Source organism: Amblyraja radiata, chromosome 6 (genome assembly GCF_010909765.2).
Source record: "Amblyraja radiata isolate CabotCenter1 chromosome 6, sAmbRad1.1.pri, whole genome shotgun sequence".
NCBI lineage: Eukaryota > Metazoa > Chordata > Chondrichthyes > Rajiformes > Rajidae > Amblyraja > Amblyraja radiata.
In genome coordinates this window covers 34,286,320-34,305,737 of record NC_045961.1, presented here as the reverse complement: position 1 = coordinate 34,305,737, position 19,418 = coordinate 34,286,320, and the positions used below count along the sequence as shown (strand labels likewise).

The 19,418-nt window shown below is 42.2% G+C and overlaps 1 protein-coding gene across 4 annotated transcripts in view; it reads left to right on the top strand.

Moving 5' to 3' along the window:
• The window catches only part of ccdc81 (coiled-coil domain containing 81), a 71,250-nt gene that overhangs the window by 2,756 nt on the left and 49,076 nt on the right, over positions 1 to 19,418 (top strand). For 2 of the 4 annotated variants that reach the window (XM_033022466.1, XM_033022467.1), the window contains 4 exons: positions 2,025 to 2,180; positions 2,708 to 2,769; positions 3,150 to 3,303; positions 6,406 to 6,662. In XM_033022466.1, coding sequence (XP_032878357.1) covers positions 2,755 to 2,769; positions 3,150 to 3,303; positions 6,406 to 6,662 — 426 coding nt within the window. In that variant the 5' untranslated portion in view covers positions 2,025 to 2,180; positions 2,708 to 2,754. Of the gene's footprint in view, positions 1 to 1,708; positions 2,181 to 2,222; positions 2,387 to 2,707; positions 2,770 to 3,149; positions 3,304 to 6,405; positions 6,663 to 19,418 lie in introns of those variants that run through there. The other 2 variants (XM_033022468.1, XM_033022465.1) reach the window with 2 other exon arrangements.

Below are 19,418 nucleotides of genomic sequence, written 5' to 3'. Positions count from 1 at the left end.
TGAGAGCCCTCCTATATCTGCATTAAGGAGGCATTTAAACACACCTGGGCAATTACAAACACCCGTGAAGCCATGTGTCCCAAACATTATGGTGCCCTGAAAATGGGTGGGGGGGGGGGCGGCTATGTATAAACACAGCTCTAATTTCTACATGCTGAAACCAAATTGTATAAAAATACCCTTCAATAAAATCTGACAATGTGCACTTTAACCACATGTGATTTTTTTAAATTACAAATCTCAAACAAGTAAATGATGGGTCTGTCCCAAACATTAAGGAGGGCACTGTAAATGGAAAATGAGTTGCCACACACTAATTTGATGTAGGAAACCTGTGAGACATTTCAAGCAGAGTTAATGAAGAATTGGCAAAGCAGAGAACTGTAGAAAACAGGACTAAGGGCCATCTGTCTCTTTAAGTCTGCTCCGTCATTTAATATGATCACGGTTGATCACGCAAATTCACTATTCTGTTCCATCTGTCTCCACATATGCCTCGATACCTCTAGCCCTAAAAACAATTCTTGAATTATATATTTCATGATTTGGCTTCAACTGCTTTCAGTGAAAGAGGACCCAATAAATTCACAATTCTGGGAGAATAAATTTCTCATCTTTATCTTTTAATTGCTTACTCCCATTCGTGCATCTAATCTGTGCAATCCTGTTAGAATTTTATCGATTTCCCCTCCTTATAATCGAGTGAATATGTCTAATTGATCAAATCCTTATGCCAGTCGGCCGCCCTAGGAATCTTCACAAAACTACCCATGGCAAGAACATCTTCAAAAAGGAGACCAAAACTGCAGCAATACTGAAGTTATGTTTTTTTCCGTGGTCCTTTACAATTGCAACAAAACTTCATGCTTCTATGAAGGCTATCGTCGCATTTGCTTTCCTAATCACGTTCAGTGATTGGGGAATGCAGACATTCAGGTTTGTCATACCTTTTTCCAATCAATCACAATTCAGATAAGTTGGCTTTCCGTTATCGTTACCAAAGACCTATGATCTTTGATCGCTACCAAAATAGATAACCTCACACGTATCCACATTACTGCCATTGTATCTCTGTGCCTACTTCCTCAACCCCCTCCCCCAAAGAAAAACAAATACATAACAGGTTATTGTCTGTGGAGAGAGAGAAACATATTTCAGGTGGAAGAGCCTTTAACAGAGGGGACAAATAGCTCGTAGAAGGACTGATGAGTGATGAGATGAATTGAGCTTTTCTGATAGGTGAAGCCAGGACTGCCTTGGGGATGGGTTATGGATAACGTTATTTAATTACAGATTGAGGTCAGTTTGGAGGAAACCAAGAACAAAAGTATATCAAAAATGTAAAATCGTCAGTTTCCATCGTTTTTATGCGTTTGTTTAGATTTCCAGCAGTTTTCTTTGAAATGATCATTTCGGATTGACAACTCTTTTGCCAAAAGTGAGAATACAATACAATACAATACGGTTTTATTCGTCACATTGCACATAAAGTGCAAGTGAAATGAATTTACCGATCAGGTATGTAGTTACGGATTGCAGATGCTGGTTAATACACAAAAGGGCACAAAGTGAGTAATTCAACAGGTCAAGCGGCGTATCTGGAGGACATGAATAGGTGAAGTTTCGGTTCAAGTCTGAAGAAGGGTCTCCACCCGAAACGTCACCTCCCCATGTTCTCCAGAAATGCCGCCTGACCTGTTGAGTTTCTCCAGCTCTTCGTGTCTTTTTTTAAGATGAGAAAAGAGTGGGAAATCTTGAGAGGGAATGCCTGCTAATATACAACCCAGAAGACAGATGGCGTTGATGTAATTGGAGAGAGGATGATGAAAGCTTGATTATCACTGTTAACTAGGTTCGAGGAGTTGTGGGGTAAAGGGAAATGAATGGGGCAGGAGATGGATAAAACTGCTGGACTTTTAACAATGCAGTGTACCACATTTACTGGCGAAAGAAAACGACTTTTTATGATGCAAATACCAATTACCAATTGGGTTTTTAAGTGACGATCCTTCATTTCCTGGCAGGGAGCTCTAACGCATAGACGCATGCAGCCACACCGGGCCAGCAATCTTTGCCAGCAACTTCAGAGGCAAGTCTGGGAAAAGGTTGCGGGTCCACTTCGATGGTGCCGCCCTCGCCGCCACCCTGAAGAACACATGTCGTCAGCGACGTCACACTAGGTAACCGAGTTGGGGTGATAGGTTGCCTGTCGCGTCCTAGCAACGGCGCCGCGGGCGGGTTGATGACAAAGGGTCGCCGAGCCAGCGGCTCCGGGGCAGCGGGCAACACTGCACAAATAAAGCAGCAATGCTGGACACCATGCAGTGCGCGATCTTGGAAATTGGCAGAAGCTTTTTCCTAACTCTCTCCAACCTTTCGGCTGATGGTAAAGATTTGCTCAATGATATTTAATTGAACAATTAACTAATCTCATCCTCGTAGGTTAAGTTTGAAATAAACTATTTTTCATTATCGGACACAAAGTGCTGGAGTAACTGGGTTACTCAATAACTCAGTTACTCCAGCACTTTGTGTTCTTTTGCGTACGAACCAATATTTGCAGTTCTTTATTTCTACTCTTTTTCATTATTGACGTGAGATGCACCATGAATCGCAGCGGGTGATATATATTTTTTTTTTTTTTACGAGCTAGAGCTGCATTTACTTGTTTTGCTGATTCCTTCACCTCGACTTTTTTCCTCGTCAGATATTGTGAACATATGGGCAAATGTTTCTGCTTTCGTGGATCGCCACATGTCCCTCCAGAAGGTAAGATTCATCTGTGCCTTGGAATTTTCTCACGAAAGAAATGGGAAATAAACACGGCTACACAATTGCAAGCCTGAACTCGGAAGTCGCTCTTCTTTTTGTTAGAATCTGAATGAATATGGGAAAGATTGATATTTAACACCAACTTATATTTCTCCTTGGATAGCAAATGCACATTTATTCGTTAAAGTTTGCGGGTATGAATGTTAACCAAGAATGATGACATATGACAAGCTAAGTTACACTCAGAATTATACAAAAAATATAAGCAATTGACAAATCTTTTAATCTTAGCTTTTCAAAATATTGTGTTAATGATCAATGATAAGGTTGTTCATAAAATTACATATTTATTTTGCATCATATACTTTGTATTTCAGGGAGTACATATCTCAGGATTGGGGACTTTTACATTCTCACAGCAAAGGTTGGATATTGGACATCGATTGATTTTATTACAAAGGCCAGTATTTGTGATGTCTGAAAAATTCCTGCAGATCCATGGATTATCGCGCGCAAAACAGCACGTATCCGGTAATGTCATCTTAATGCATCAATAATCAAATGTATGTCAAATGTTACGTACTATAGAATTTTAAACTTGAGCTAGTAGCCAGTAGTATATAATGGAGAAGATATAAAAAGAGTTAAAAGACATTTATCAGTTGAGCCAAAAATTAGTTAAATAATTGTCCTTATAACAATAGGTAGACAAAAATGCTGGAGAAACTCAGCGGGTGAGGCAGCATCTATGGACTGAAGGAATAGTCGATGTTTCGGTTCGAGTCTGAAGAAGGGTCTCGGCTCGAAACGCCGCCTATTCCTTCTCTCCATAGATGCTGCCTCACCCGCTGAGTTTCTCTAGCATTTTTGTCTACCTTCGATTTTTCCAGCATCTGCAGTTCTTTCTTAAACAACATGGCCTAATAGCAATGTTCATTTATTATTAAATTTATCTTAATTAAAAAAAAGATTAACCTACTTGAATTCACATAGTACACCCAAGTTCACGATGATACAGAAAAATTTACGTTACTACGATGAGTAAGATGTAATGATGATTCAAAATGAGATATTTCAACCAACCACCCTTTGCTTAAGGTTCCTTTATAGGATATACTGAAAGGTTCAAAATAACTAATCTGTTAAATTAACTTCACAATTGAAGAAATTAATTTAATTTATTTATCAATTCTGTGCATCCATGACTATATTTTAAAAGTTGAAAGGTGCTTTATGGTCCAAAATTCTGAGGTGAATAGGGAAAATATAACAAAAAACACATTAGGCTCAGATTAGGAGTCGTACGGCTGATATCTATAAAACCTAGAAAACAATTCAGGAGAATCTTCTATACAGAGAATCTGGAACTCACAACGATCAATAGCAATGGAGGCAATGTCCCATAGGAAGTGAAAGGATATGGAATAGAGGATCACAGATGGTGAGCATTTGATGGCTCTGGCCTATACGTAGTGGAGTGAGAAGAGACTTGTTTCATGCATGAACTTTGGAATGTACTAATTACCTCAGTTTACCTGACTTGAGCTATGCTTTATTTGGGCTGTGTAAACATTTGCTTTGTTTTTTTTTTCATTTCAGAATGAAAGAGGAATTTTATTTTGGTAGCAATATATATTTAATCAGAATGACAATATAAATTATGTATGAGAATTACGTGCAATAAAAGTTTTGTTTCCCGTTACATTTCATGCTGACAGCATCTGCAGAGCGATTCACTATTTTTATGCAGTAATGGCCAATGATTAAACTTTTGGTATTCAGAACTTGAAACCAGAAGAATTTCATTTTAAGTGTGGAACAGCATGTAATTCCTTTAAATTTAGCTCTATGAATGCTGGAGATGATGGGGTTTTCCAGAAAGTGACATCACAGGTAAACAGTGCATGAAAAAGGCTTTTAGCATGCTGGCCTTCATCACTCAGGACATTGAGTTAAGAAGATGGGAAGTTATGTTGCAATTGTACAAGCCATTGGTGAGGCCATATCAGGAGTATTATGTCCAATTTTTATATTATATTTTATATATCTACTTTGGAAAGATGCCACTAAGCTAGAAAGAGTGCAGAAAAGGTTTACGATAATATTGCCAGGACTCAAGGGGCTAAGTTATAGGGAGAGGTTGGGTAGGCTAAGACTTTATTCCTTGGAGTATAGGAGGTTGAGGTGTGATCTTATAATGGTGTATACAATTGTGAGGGGAATAGATAGGATGAACGCAGTCTTTTTGCACAGTTGAGAAATCAAGAACATAGTTTCAAAGTGAGAGAGGAAATATTTAATAAGGACGTGAGGGGTAACTTTCTAGGTTAGATTTTTAAGGGCTACTAGATTAGATTAGCATCTTGGTCAGCATGAATAAGTTGAGCCAAACGGATTGTTTGCATGCTGCATAACTCTATGACTATAAGTATAGATTAGCGAAGTCATTCAGCCTGTACGTAGATGAAAATGTTTAAAGATTTTGCTAAATCTTAGATCCTTTATTTGTCATTCAGACCTTTCGGTCTGAACGAAATGTCATTGCCTGCAGCCATACATGCAATAATAAACAACAAAACACACAATAAATACAAATTAACATCCACCACAGTGAGTTCACCAGGCACCTCCTCACTGTGATGGAGGCAAAAATCTTAGGGTTACTGTCTCTTCCCTCCTCTTCTCCCTCTGCGCTGAGGCGATACCCCACCGGGCGATGGTAATCAGTCCCGCGGCTCACCGAGCTCCGCGAACGGCCGCCCGCACGTTTGCCGCGGCCCGGGGTGGTCGTAGCTGCCGCCCTCCAGTCCAGTGGACGCAGCTGTTGCCGTGGGAGCTCCGGAAAACAGGTACCAGCCTGTGACCCGCGAGCTCCCGACGATGTCGTCCACTGGCCCGTGGACGAGCCCCGGATTCAGGTCGCCACCGCCAGAACGCCGCCTCAGCTATCGGAGCACCGTCTCAGCCCCGCGCCGGGCCGCCTCAGCCACCGGAGTACCGTCTCAGCCCCGCGCCGGGCCGCCCTCACGGGAGCGCTGTCCCAGCCCCGAGTCGTGCCGCTGCCACCGGAGCGTCTCAGCCAGCACCGTCTCAGCCCCGCGCCGGGCTGCCCTCACCGGGGCTCCGAGTCGTGCCGCTGCCACTGGAGCGCCCGAACGCCGCCACAGCTTGAAGACGGCCAGCTTGGTGAGTCCTGGCTGGCTCTACCTCCGGAGCCTCGAGGTCAGTCGCAGGTTGGAGGCCGCCAGCTCTGCCATTAGGCCTCAGCACAGACGGAGGCAGAGAAGGGGGACACGACAAGAAAAAGTCGCATTCCCCCGAAGGGAGAGACAGAAAGCCCTGTCTCAGAAAACAAACAAAAAAAGTTAAAACAGACGGACTGCAGGCGAGCCGCAGCCGTTCAACAGCGCCTCCACTTCCGGAGTAAATGGTAGAATACGCAGAAATCGCAGTAAATGGTAGAAAATCATTCTTATTCAACATGGTGGAAAATGCTATTAACAAATCTTCTCATAACTCTTATGGTATGAGGCTGTCCTTTGTTATTCATGTTGATCATTTTTGTCCTGGTAAAATTATGAATAGAGGTAATAGGCAGTCAAAAAATATGTTTTATTATTTGTTTTTCTATAGGTGACATACCCATCGTTAAACTTAATTTTACATTCCTTGCTTTGGAGAGTCCTTATGATCGAGATACAGTTGAAGGATGTGTCAAAGAGACTTTGCAGATCATGAATCGTTACATCGCCTGTAACCGTGATGTGAATTTTCCATTCAAAGATATTGGTGTGCTAACGATACGAAATAACAAGGTCAAAATGAAGTTTTATAGAGAATTTCTTAATGCCATGGATGGTACTGGAAATTTAGTGAAAGCTCTTTCAAATGTAAGTATAACAAATATTTTGTAAAACAAAACAGAGTAAATAAAAATGAGATGAGTATTTGTTGCACTATAGTTGCTTGGTAGTGAAGAATGAAAAATAAATTGAATGTGAGGATTTTAGAGATGTCATGTTGATCAAGTTGATATCCATAGCACTGAGGGTCACAGTTCTTCACTTATTGTTTACATTCTATAAAGGCTTTTGTTTATCGTCCTTTCAGGCAGTGCATTGAAGACCCTACCAACATCAAGGTGATATTTCAGATGTAAATGCATTGGAAGCAGTTCAGAGAGGTTTATAGGACTAACTAGACTAAGTGGGACCCATTGGGTCCCATGTTCACACGGGAGGGCTGATCCCCCGATGCAATATTCCACCTCTCCACCAATTCCAATATGGTATGGGTTCTTGGGGTGGCAGCTCAGTCCCTCAAGCCTGATCTGCTGGCAGCTCACTCACGGCTGGTGGGCTGGCAGTTGACTCATGGCTATTCCTTGAAATTCCATTTCAAGCAGGGTGCAAGGCCACCAAATTCAAATCCATTTCAAGCAGGGTGCAAGGCCACCGATTCAAGGCAGTTTCATACCACTTCAAGCTGGATCCAAGCCACCAAATTCAAGTGCAGTTTCATACCACTTTCAGCAGGGTGCAAGGCCACCAAATTCAGTGCAGTTTCATACCACTTCAAGCACTTTCATACCACTTCCCTCCCCATCATGCCGAGACTGAGCCACACCCACACTTCTGGGTTTTATAATCCCTCCCCCTCCCACCGGAAAAGGTGTGGCCTTCATGGCGTGATTGACAGGAGAGACATTCTCAACATTTTTTTAAACACTAATAACACTTTTATTTTTCATTGATGGGAAGAATTCTCTGCACCTGCTCAGCAGAGGGGGACTGTAAGATAGCCAAAAATCACAGCCGTAAGTGGTAGCGTTTTATCTAAAATCAATATACAGCACAAAAAGGAAGTAAGTGCATTTGCAGTAGTGCCTTTCAACTTCAAGCCAAAGCACCCAAGCTACCATTTGCAATAAGTAGTGCCTTTCAACTTCAAGCCAAAGCACGCGCCACCATTTGCAGTAAGTAGTGCCTTTCAACTTCAAGCCAAAGCACCCAAGCCACCATTTGCAGTAAGTAGTGCCTTTCAACTTCAAGCCAAAGCACCCAAGCCACCATTTGCAGTAAGTAGTGCCTTTCAACTTCAAGCCAAAGCACCCAAGCCCCCATTTGCAGTAAGTAGTGCCTTTCAACTTCAAGCCAAAGCACCCAAGCCACCATTTGCAGTAAGTAGTGCCTTTCAACTTCAAGCCAAAGCACCCAAGCCACCATTTGCAGTAAGTAGTGCCTTTTAACTTCAAGCCAACGCATCCAAACAACCATTTGCAGGCAGTGCCTTTTTACTTCAAACAAACTATATTTTCATTTTCAAACCACATTAAGGGGACTTACAGTTGAGTAGACATTTGGTCAGCGTCATTCAGAGCTCAGAGAGACGTGACCCTTTGTCTTCTTCCATCTTGCAGAGACTGAGTGAGGCACACCACTTCCTGGTTTTATAGTCCCTCCCCCTCCCTCCAGCAGGGGCAGCAGAGAGAATGGGGAATTTTGTAAAAACATTAATATCTCTCTCATTTTTCAACGACGGGAAAAATCCTCTGCACCCGGAAGGCGGAGGGGGGCTCTGAGCGAGGTGGCCAAAAATGACGATCGTAGGTGGCGGTGTTCTGTCGGAAATCGCAGCACAGTGGGCCAAAAGCGGTCAAGATCAGAGTTTTAGTAATATAGATTAATGGAATGGCCAGGTTATTGTATGAGGAAAGGTTGGTTTAGCTAAGCATGGGAGTTCAGAAAATGAGAGGGGACTTGATTGAAACATAATATTCTGAGGGGTCTGGCAGAGGATGTTTCTTCTTCTTATCGAGTCCACAAGAAAGACTAGAAATTGTTCTGCCAGAGCTGAACACACTTCTTGGCATCTGCATACAATGATGTCTGTCTTGTGCTTCTTGTGCGTGGTGTTGAAAAATTGGTGAAAATAGGGCCACGAAATGAACGCTCTTTCCTTGACCCCGGCAGAGAATGTTTGATCTTGTGGGAGAATCTAGAACAACGGGACCACTGTTTGAAAATAATGAATCGCCCATTTAAGACAGATGAGCTACATTTTTTTTCCTCATGTATGGCGAGCCTTTAGAACTCTCTTCCTCAAAAACTGGTGGAAATAAGGCTTTGAATATTTGTAAGGCAGAGAGATAGGCAAAGGGTGAAAAGTTACCCGTGGTAGGTAGCAATCAAATAAACCATGAATGAAGCAAACTTAATGGGTGTGTGTCACACTCCTGCTCCTAATTTGTAGATTGAGCTGTTCTTTTTCAGAACCAGAAGTTGTTGCAAATGAATTTCTTATTTGAGGGAACAGAGCATCGAAAACGATGAGAAAAGAAATTACGACATGACGGAGGATAGGAATGATGCAAGAAGAAATTTTACGCAGAACTGATCCACAGAACATCTTTAGTAGGTATAAGCCTTCCATAAGTGTGGGTGGCACAGTGGTGCAGCCACTGCCTCACAACTCCAGAGACCTGGGTTCAATCCTGACCCCGGGTGAGGTCTGTGAGCAATTTTTATGTTCTCCCTGTGACCACATGGATTTCCTACAGATACTTCGGTTCCTCTCACAAGCCAAAGATGTGCGGGTTTGTAGGTTAATAAGCCTCTGTAAATTGCCCTGTGTGCAGGGAGTGGATGAGAAACTGGGATAACAGAGAACTAGTGCGAACAGGTTTGGCATGGACTCGGTGGGCCAAAAGGCCTGTTTCCATGTTGTATCTCCACTATCAGCTTGAGTTTCTAAAACCACATAAAAGCAATAGTCATTTGCGTTTTGGATATTACATGCAATCAGATAAAAGTATATATTTTCTTGTGCAGTATTTTATATTTATGCAGCAGTAAGTGTACCTGATAATGGGATACTGGCACAAGCATTGAAGTTATGTTAATAAAAACCTGTTGATATTATGTGATCCTATACGGATTTTTATCTAGTGCAGAAGAGACAAATGTGAAAGAGGTGCCCAACACAAACAGTTTAAGGGGACATTCAGGTATGCACTGAAGCTCGGAATGTATGGCCACTCACCACATGGTCGCCTTTCATCATTTGTTTCCTTCGCCTGATAATGAATTGTTTTTTTCCATGTCATTTTTCCTTGCTCCAAAGGATAGATGCATTAAAAGAACCCAAGATTTGTTTTACCAGGAGAAATTAGATCACAGAGATTCAGTCATGCCAGTTACTGGTCGCTCACATCCAAGCAAGTTTATCACAGTACAATTTAAAGGGCCAATCTCTGAGTAAGTCCAAGCCCTGTGCTAGGAACTTGAATTTGGGGGGGGGGGTCCACTTACCCAAGTTACTTATCTACTGGTTTTCAGTTCGGTTTCGCCTTCCTACTCCTACTCCTCAAATAACATGCAACCATTCTATATTGGTGGGTTCTGAGGTTGCAATTGTACCAACCTTCTAGCACTGATCATCAAACATGAGACCTTTTTCCCCAAAAGCCAGCTCAACCAACCACCAATACTACTCTTTTCTGCCCCCTCCAACAAATACTGATGATAGCTTCACCACTAACTTTCTCCATGCTTGCATGTTCCCCACATCCCCTCTCTGACCCTCTCTTGTTGGTCTTACAACCCTCATCACTAACTATCAATATTTGCCACTTCTCACTTCTGCCCTATCTTCTGATCCATAATCTTCCTCCCTGCCCTAGCCACTCTCCACATAAAGCCTTTCCCACTGTGATTTGCTTGTTCAACTCACAATGTGCTCTCTGCAGGATCAATGGCTGTTCAAAGTTTGTTTTTATGCTTTTCATTTGTTCCTTAATTAATTGATTAATTGAGACTCTTATCTCATTTTTGTTTGGTAAGTTATTGTGTAGAAATTGTCTTTTAAATATGGTGAGAAAAATAATAATATTGTCTGCAACTTGTTGACAATAACATTCATTGTCTGCAAAGAATATTGGGGATGTTAAGATGGTGATGTATATGCGATTCTTTCTATTCTTGGACAGAGGGTTTGCTGGCAATGTTCATTTCTTTAGTAATGTCACACCAATCCAAGATTAGTTCCCACAATTCCACAATCCCTGTTTCTCTATTTGCTCTGCCTCCACATATCTCTTCAGTATATTGGTTCAGTTTTGTCACCAGCTTTTCTTCAGTTTTTTTTCCCATCCATCTCCTTTCACGTTCTCTCCTTTTTTTTTGTTGCGAGTAATATATTGTGCCATCTATCTCTCCCAGATTTACATTGATCCAATTCAGTCCTGTAAAAGCAAGAGTCTTACTTTTTTTTCGCGCCTCAAAACATAGAGTAACATATAGTTGGTTAGTGTGATTCCTGTTGCGAAGGTGACACAAAAATTTGAAGGAAATAATTAATCTGGCCAACCAAATTCCATGAATACGAAGAATAACTAAATATTTCAGAGCACATGAAGAGATCCAATAAAGAGAGCACTAATGGCACTTAAAACGGCTTCAAAATCCACAGTTGAAAATTATAAAAACGGAGCATCTACAAATCCAAAAATATAACCAGGAAGTGCTGGAAACTCTCAGCAGGTCATGGAGCATCTGTGGAGAGAGAAGTAATACAAGTAATACAAATGCGTTAAAATAAGCATTTTCTCTCAGCAGATCAGGAGCAGAATGGGACCTGTGTTGGGGTATCTGCTGGACTTTAGTGAGAGTCCAGGGGAACCCATCTGAAAATGGCAGGGATCTGGTTGCAATAGGTTTTACTATTTGTTGAATGTTCCGGTCAGTCTTGTCAGTGACTTAAGCTTTAATACAGAACATGAATTCATCAGAATTATAAAAAACATTGACATCTGCACAATTGGGTTTGTATTCCCTTGAGTTTACTGGTTGAGGGATAACCAAAATCTTCCATTAGGTTAAGTAGCATGCTCCTCTCATAGTCGGAAGGTTCTTCATTCAAATTCTATCTCAGAGATTTGAGCTAGTCCTTGGATGAAACTCGAGTACAGTGCGGAGACAATGCTGAACCGTTGGTGGTGTCTTTTTGTGAGACATTAATCCATCAGCTGTCTCGGTTGGATGTAATCAATTCATTTCAAAGAGTGATAGGGATGTTATTCTTTGTATCCTGGACAACATTTATCCCTCACTCAATATTATTAAAGGGCATATTATCTGATCATTGTCACATTGCTATTTGTGGCAGACTGCCAAACACAATTTGACTGGCATATTTCCTACTTTACAGCACTGACTGGAGTTCAGTAGTACTTCATTTCCAGTGAAGAGCCTTGCGATATCATCAAATGAATGTGCAACTACTTTTTTCTTAAATAATATTGACAGCTTTAGAGAAACTATTTTGGTGAGTGAATCCAAAACAAAGGAAGATCAACTTTCAATAAGAGCAGGGCCATCATGGAGTGGAATCTGGAGGAGATTTTCATCCATGGGATCATAGAAACCTGTAAAGACAGAGGATGCTTGCCGAATTTAACTTCTCAAGTTAAGGCATAAGATAAGAACAACATCTTGACATAGCCGAGCTGCACAAGAGTCAGGTTTAGTGTCTAACAGAGAGACACTATCCCATGTATCTATCAGAATGCAATATCATAAATTGATGCTAGGATCCATGAGTGATGAAGCAAGGTGGCTAATGAGCAGCTGGGCCAGTTTGTTATTGTGGTCTTTTTGAACTGTTCAAGTCGTAAAGCTAAGGCGAACATGGGTTTCATAGCAAAAATCTTTGTTGTCTTGCATCCCATTCTTTTTCGCCTAGATTCTACTGTGCTTTCTCTGGTATTAATGTCAAAGAAGATCCCCAAAACCAATAATTGATTGTTACACAGTCAATGGATAGATGAAATTTCGGATCGCGGCTCTTCAGACTTCAGAATAGCACTGGGTTCAATGTCAATAGTCCAATCCAAGGAGCTTTTTGCAGTGCGGCAAAAAGTTAAATGATCTCAAATGATCTCAAGCTCGTTCACAAATGCATTTTAAAGCATGTCCTACCAACGACACTACCAATGTGGACAATTATCAATCCACTACAACACCTGTACTCACCTACTGATAATTTCCATGATTTCATTGCAGACCTTCAAATTCACCATCGCTTCACTTGGCACATTTATAAGCCTCACACCACAAACTTACAAGCCCCAGACCTCAAGCTTGCCTCTTTCCCTTCCTCATTTCAGATATTCAAGAAATGCAACTTGGTTAGTCAGTGGAGGTATATCAAGAAAACAATGATGATGAAGGCACACTGGCATTACATTAGATATTAACACGATTCTTAATTTAACATAGGCAAAGGCAAAGGCAAATTTATTTGTATAGCACCATTCGTGCAAACAGCAATTCAAGGTGCTTTACAGGAAAAAAAAAAAAATAGTCAATAATTAAAAATTGCAAAATAAGCAATACGACAAATGTATGAATAATAAAACAACATCAATGAAACAATAAAACGATTTTAAAAAGCACATAAAAGGGTTAAAATTATACGGTTAAGATTACCTGCATGTCGGGTTATGGAAAAGCTATAGTAAACAACAGTGTTTTTAGGCCTGATTTAAATGCGCTTACAGTCTGTGCACACCTCAGGTGTTCAGGGAGCTTGTTCCACAGGTGTGGAGCATAAAAACCGAATGCTGCTTCAGCCTTTTTAGTTCTGACCCTGGGAACACAGAGTAAACCTGTCCCTGAAGACCTGAGGAGTCTAGGCGCCTCATATACAACAAGTAGGTCAGAGATGTATTTTGGACCTAGACCATTTAGTGCCTTGTAGGTCAGTAACAGAATTTTAAAATCTATCCTCTTACACACAGGGAGCCAGTGCAAAAATTTAAGGACAGGTGTAATGTGGTCCATTTTCTTGGTGTTGGTCAAGATTCTGGCAGCGGCATTTTGGATAAGCTGCAGTTGTTTAATTGATTTTTTATTGAGACCTGTAAAGATGCCATTACAATAATCTAACCTACTAAAAATATATGCATGAACAAGTTTTTCAGTGTCTTCCTTGGACAGAAATCCCTTGATTCTTGCAATATTTTTTAGATGGTAATAGGCAGATCTGGTAATGGTCTTTATATGGCTGTTAAAATTCAAATCCGAGTCCATAACTACACCAAGGTTTCTGACTTTGTCTGTGGTTTTCAGTGCAATTGAGTCGAGTTGAGCACTCACCTCTAGCCTTGTTTTTTTGGGACCAAAGACAATAATTTCTGTCTTATTTGCATTGAGCTGGAGGAAGTTCTGGTTCATCCACTCATTGATATGTTTGACACACTGGCTCAGTGAGTGTAGGGGACTATGGTCATGTGGTGACACTGCGATATATAGTTGTGTGTCATCGGCATAAGTGTGGTAGGATATGTTAAAATGCTCTATGATCTGAGCTAGGGGGAGCATATAAATGTTGAACAAAATGGGTCCAAGAATGGAGCCCTGAGGAACCCCACATGTGAGTTTTGTACGTTCTGATTCAAAATTACCAAGGGAAATAAAATAATCCCGATCTTTCAAGTAAGATTTGAACCAGTCCAGCACAGAACCAGAGAGTCCACCCACTTCTCCAGTCTGTCAAGCAGTATGTTGTGGTCCACCGTATCAAAAGCAGCACTGAGATCTAGAAGTACCAAAACTGAAGCTTTTGATGCATCACTGTTTAGATGTATGTCGTTTAGGACCTTAGTGAGTGCCGTCTCGGTGCTGTGATGTGGCCGAAATCCCGACTGGAAAACATTAAAAATATTGTTTTGGGTCATAAAGCAGTAAATTTGTTGGTAAACTACCCTTTCAATAATCTTTGCCAAAAATGCTAAATTAGATATGGGCCTGTAGTTGCTCATAGCTGAGGCATCCAAATTAGGCTTCTTCAATAGGGGCTTGATCACTGCTGTTTTTAAGGCTTCGGGAAAATGCCCCGATTGAAGGGAAGTGTTTACTATGTTCAATACTTCTGGTGCAACACTGTTAAAAATATTTTTAAAGAAGCTTGTGGGCAGCAGATCAAGACAGCAGGTAGTAGACTTTAGCTGTTGAACAGTTTCAGTCAGAGATGCACAATCTAAAAGTTTAAAATGTTGTAGATTCATTAGTGAATCTGGAGGCATAGGTGACAAAGCCATGTTCCCTGAGGTAGAGCTAGACATTGTTTGTCTTATCTTCAGAATTTTATCGGTGAAGAAATCTGCAAAGTCATTGCGCGACTTGCTGGACAGGAGGTACACAAAATTGCTGGAGGAACTCAGCGGGTGCAGCAGCATCTATGGAGCGAAGGAAATAGGCGACGTTTCGGGCCGAAACCCTTCTTCAGACAGGAGCTCAGGAGGGACTGATGATGAGGGGTTTGTCAGTCTATCGACAACGGTAAACGGTGCGGGAATTATTATTTTTGTTGATAACCTCTGAGAAAAAGGACTGCCTTGCCCCTTTCAATTCCTGATTATAGATATGGAGGTTGTCTTTGTAGATGTCATAGTGGACCTGTAGTTTGGTTTTTCGCCACCTACGTTCGGCCTGTCTACACTTTGTTCTTTGGGATCTCACTGCTGTGGCATTTCTCCATGGTGACTTTTTCCTTCCAGATAAAACCTTGGTCTTTAGTGGTGCAATAGCATCCATAAGAGTCATAACATTGGAGCTAAAACCATCCACAAGGTCATCGACAGAGGCCGAGGGCAGATTTGGTGGTGGTGTATAGGCCTGAGTAAACAATGCGCCGGTGTTTTCATTGATACAGCGCCTTTCGATCACCTCTGGTTCTTTTCTGATACTGCTAGCAGAGATGGTCGTTTTAAAAAATACACAGTGGTGATCGGAAAGAGCAACATCAGTCACCATAACATCAGAAATATCGAGACCCTTGGAAATAATCAGATCTAATATATGCCCCCTATTGTGAGTTGGCTCTGTTACGTGCTGATTAAGTCCAAAGTTGTCCAAAATGTTCAGGAGCTCTACTGCTTACGGGCTTTTCTCCCAATGAGCCAATGAAATTCACTGGTCAGCACCGGCTACAACCTACGAGAACCTTCGACCTCCTGGCAACCCACTAGGACCTCCTGGTAACCCACCTACCGCACGAGAATACTCGCTACTCTCCATGGTGGCTTCATTCTGGTCGTCGCTAATTTTTCAATATGTTGAAAAAATCACGTCGACTATAATGAAGTCGACTAGTTCCCAGAATGCGGAAACTCCTCACGACTATGAAGGCGACTCCCCGGCAACCACCCGCGAACATGTGGTGACCATGTGGCGACTGTATAGTCTCCTGCAGTCACCTAAAAAATCGCCTAAGTGGGACAGGCACATTAGGCATTTGATGGTCCTCTATGGTAGGCTGATCCAGATGATTAAATTGCATGGGATTAACAGTGACTTGGCCATATGGATTCATAATTGGCTTACTGGTGGAAGACAGAGAGTTATGATGGAAGGAAAATATTCAAGCTGGAGGTCTGTGACCAGTGGACTACCACAGGGATCTGTGCTTGGATATCTGTTGTTTGTGATACATATAAATGACTTGGACGTAAATATAGATGGATTATTTAGTAAGTTTGCAGGTGACACCAAACTTGCTGGGATCGCAGACTGAGGAAGGTTATCAAAGTATGTAGCAGGATATAGATCAGATACAGAAATGAGCAGAGAAATGGCAAATGGCAGATGGCAGATGCACCCCAATACAGGATGGGAGTGGCGACTTGGATTGTTTTCTAGAATGCTGGAAGTTGAGGGGAGACCTGATCGGATACATACAATTCTGACAAGCGTAGAAAGGGTAGACAGTCGGAACTCTTTTCGCGGGATGGAAATATCAAACATTAGAGAGGATTGCTTTAAGGTGAGGAGCTGGCCCAAGTTGACTGGAAAAATACCCTAGCAGGGATGTCAGTGGAACAACATTGGCAGGTATTTCTGGGAATAATACAGAAGGTGCAGGATCAGTTCATTCCAAAGAGGAAGAAAGATTCCAAGGGGAGTAAGGGCGACTGTGGCTGACAAGGGAAGTCAGGGACAGTATAAAAATAAAAGAGAAGAAGTACAACATAGCAAAGATGAGCAGGAAACCAGAGGATTGGATAATGTTTAAAGAGCAACAGAAGATAACTAAAAAGGCAATACGGGGAGAAAAGATGAGGTACGAAGGTAAGCTAGCCCAGAATTTAAATGAGGATAGTAAAAGCTTCTGTAGGTATGTGAAGAGGAAAAAATTAGTTAAGACCAAAGTTGGACCCTTGAGGACTGAAAAAGGTGAATTTATTATGGGGAACAAGGAAATGGCAGATGAGTTGAACAGATACTTTGGATCCGTCCTCAATAAGGAGGACACAAATAATCTTTCTGATGTAATAGTGGCCAGAGGATCTGGGGTGACAGAGGAACTGAAGGAAATCTACATTAGGCAAGAATGGTGTTGGGTAGACTGATAAGACTGAAGGCTGATAAATCCCCAGGGCCTGATGGTCTGCATCCCAGGGTACTTAAGGAAGTGGCTCTAGAAATCGTGGACAATTTTCCAATGTTCTATAGCTCCAAATAACAAACTAATCCCATTCACACTAGAATTCACAATATAACATGATTTTTAAATCTCACTGTCATGAATTTATATCCCAGATGGAAGGAATTTAATGTTTAATTCTTATAAATTAATCTAGAAACATCCACTCAATATAATTAAAATTATTATTTTTTTGCACAATACATGGGACTAAAAATTATATTTAGTCTAAAAATATTGACTAAGGAAATCTGAGCAAATATCACTGACTGATGACAGCAGATCTGGACAATTGTAATATGGACTATTCATGCTAAAGTGGGGCAGTTTGCAACCAAGCCTAAAGTCAACCTATCCACCCAGATATTACAGTTCTCTGAGATTTCAGCATTTATGTTTGCATTAACTAATTGACCCTTATCAGATTTACATTGCACTGTTTAACCTCCATCAACCAATCATTATCAAATGTGCTCTTTACATGATTTAGTCCTAATTATTTTTCATTGTTGACCCGAGAAAGTGAACTAAACAACTGTGGAGTATTAAACTTTTGATGCTGCAATACTTCTTGGAATGGGTAGGAATTGTGTAGGAGATCTGATGCAAGAACTAATGATGTGCCTGTGGCAAAGATTCTATCTTCATTATTGTCATTCACCTATTGTAGAAACATTATGCTGTGCCAGGATTTTATTTCAATTAGGTAATTTAGGAACAGTATTGTCTGCAGTATGTTGGAATTTTGCAACCATAGTAAAATATAGCAAGGTAACAGGATATTCGGCCCTACCTGTCTATGATAACCGGTGGGTGCACTTCCACATTAACCCCGTTGGCCAGCACTTGGTCCATTGTCCTCTTTGTTTAAGCTAAAATCCACCGGGTGGTGCCAGCAATGGCTGCCTCGCCAACAGTCTGTCTGCCCCTTCCTTCTTTGTTGCTTGTATGTGTTAAATGTATGTTTTTAGTGTTCTTTAGCTTGTTTTATGTGGGGGCTGTGGGGGTGGGATTGGGGGAAACTTTTTCTAATCTCTTACCTCGATGGAGATGCGATTTTTTTTTTTCCCCCAATCATATCTCCGTCCGCACTGCGGCCTAACATCGAGAACATGGCGGCCTTTGCTGGAGACCAACTTGAGAACTCCACAGCAGCCTGTGGACTTAACATCACGGAGCTTGCGAGCCCTGTCGGGGGTCGACTTTGGGGCCCCAACCGCGGGTGCTTGCTGACTTTAACATCACGGAGCTCGCGGTCTCTGGTTTAAGACCGACTTCGAAAACTCCAAGCCGCAGGAGCTTCGATCGCCACGACGCGGGAGATTCGACCGCCAGCTGTGGGAGCTTCGATCGCCCCAACTGCAGATGGTTCGACTGCCCCGACTGCGGGAGAATAAAAGAGAAAAAAGATTGGACTTCATTGCCTTCTTTCACAGTGAGGAACGTGGGTTTGACCTTGAAACCTTGAAACCTATTCAAGTGTTCAAGTCTCTCTGTGGGGGTGCCGCCGAGTATGGCTTCCCAGCCTGCAGCTGTCCGTCTTTTCACCCTTTAAAATTTTTTTTAGTATGTTAAAAAGTTTTGTTTTGGAGCTCTAGTCTTTTTATGTGGGTTGGGGGGGGGGGAGGGGGAAACTGTTTTTTCTCAGTCCCTACCTGGTCGGAGATGTGTCTTTCCCCCGAGCCGCATCTTCGCCCTCCTTTCGCAGCCTACCAACTGGACTGGAGCGGCGTTTCCTGCCGGGACCGGCCGGAACTTCAGCTTCGGCAGTGGCGCAGCGCTGAAGTACCAGCGCGGAGTGGGCGATGCCTTATCCGGGTCGTCGTGTGCTAAGCTCCAGAGTGCTGTGACCGCTGACTCCAACATCGCGGAGCTGTCGTTGCGGAGCGTCCAGCCACGGGCGGCGCTGACTTGAAACTGAGCCTGGGATCTCTACCTGAGATCACCAGTGTTGGAGCTCCGACCAGCGCGGCCTGTGGACTTCGGGAGCCGCAGTCTCCGGTAGGAAGTGGCCGTTCCAGACACTCCAAGCCGGTGAATAGTGTTCTCCCGACGCCGGAGCTCAATCATCCGGCGAGTGGGCCTGAAACATCAGACCGCCGTCGCTGAGACCGCGGAGGCCTCAAAATGGCCCCGACCACGGGTGAACAAGAGGAAGAGGA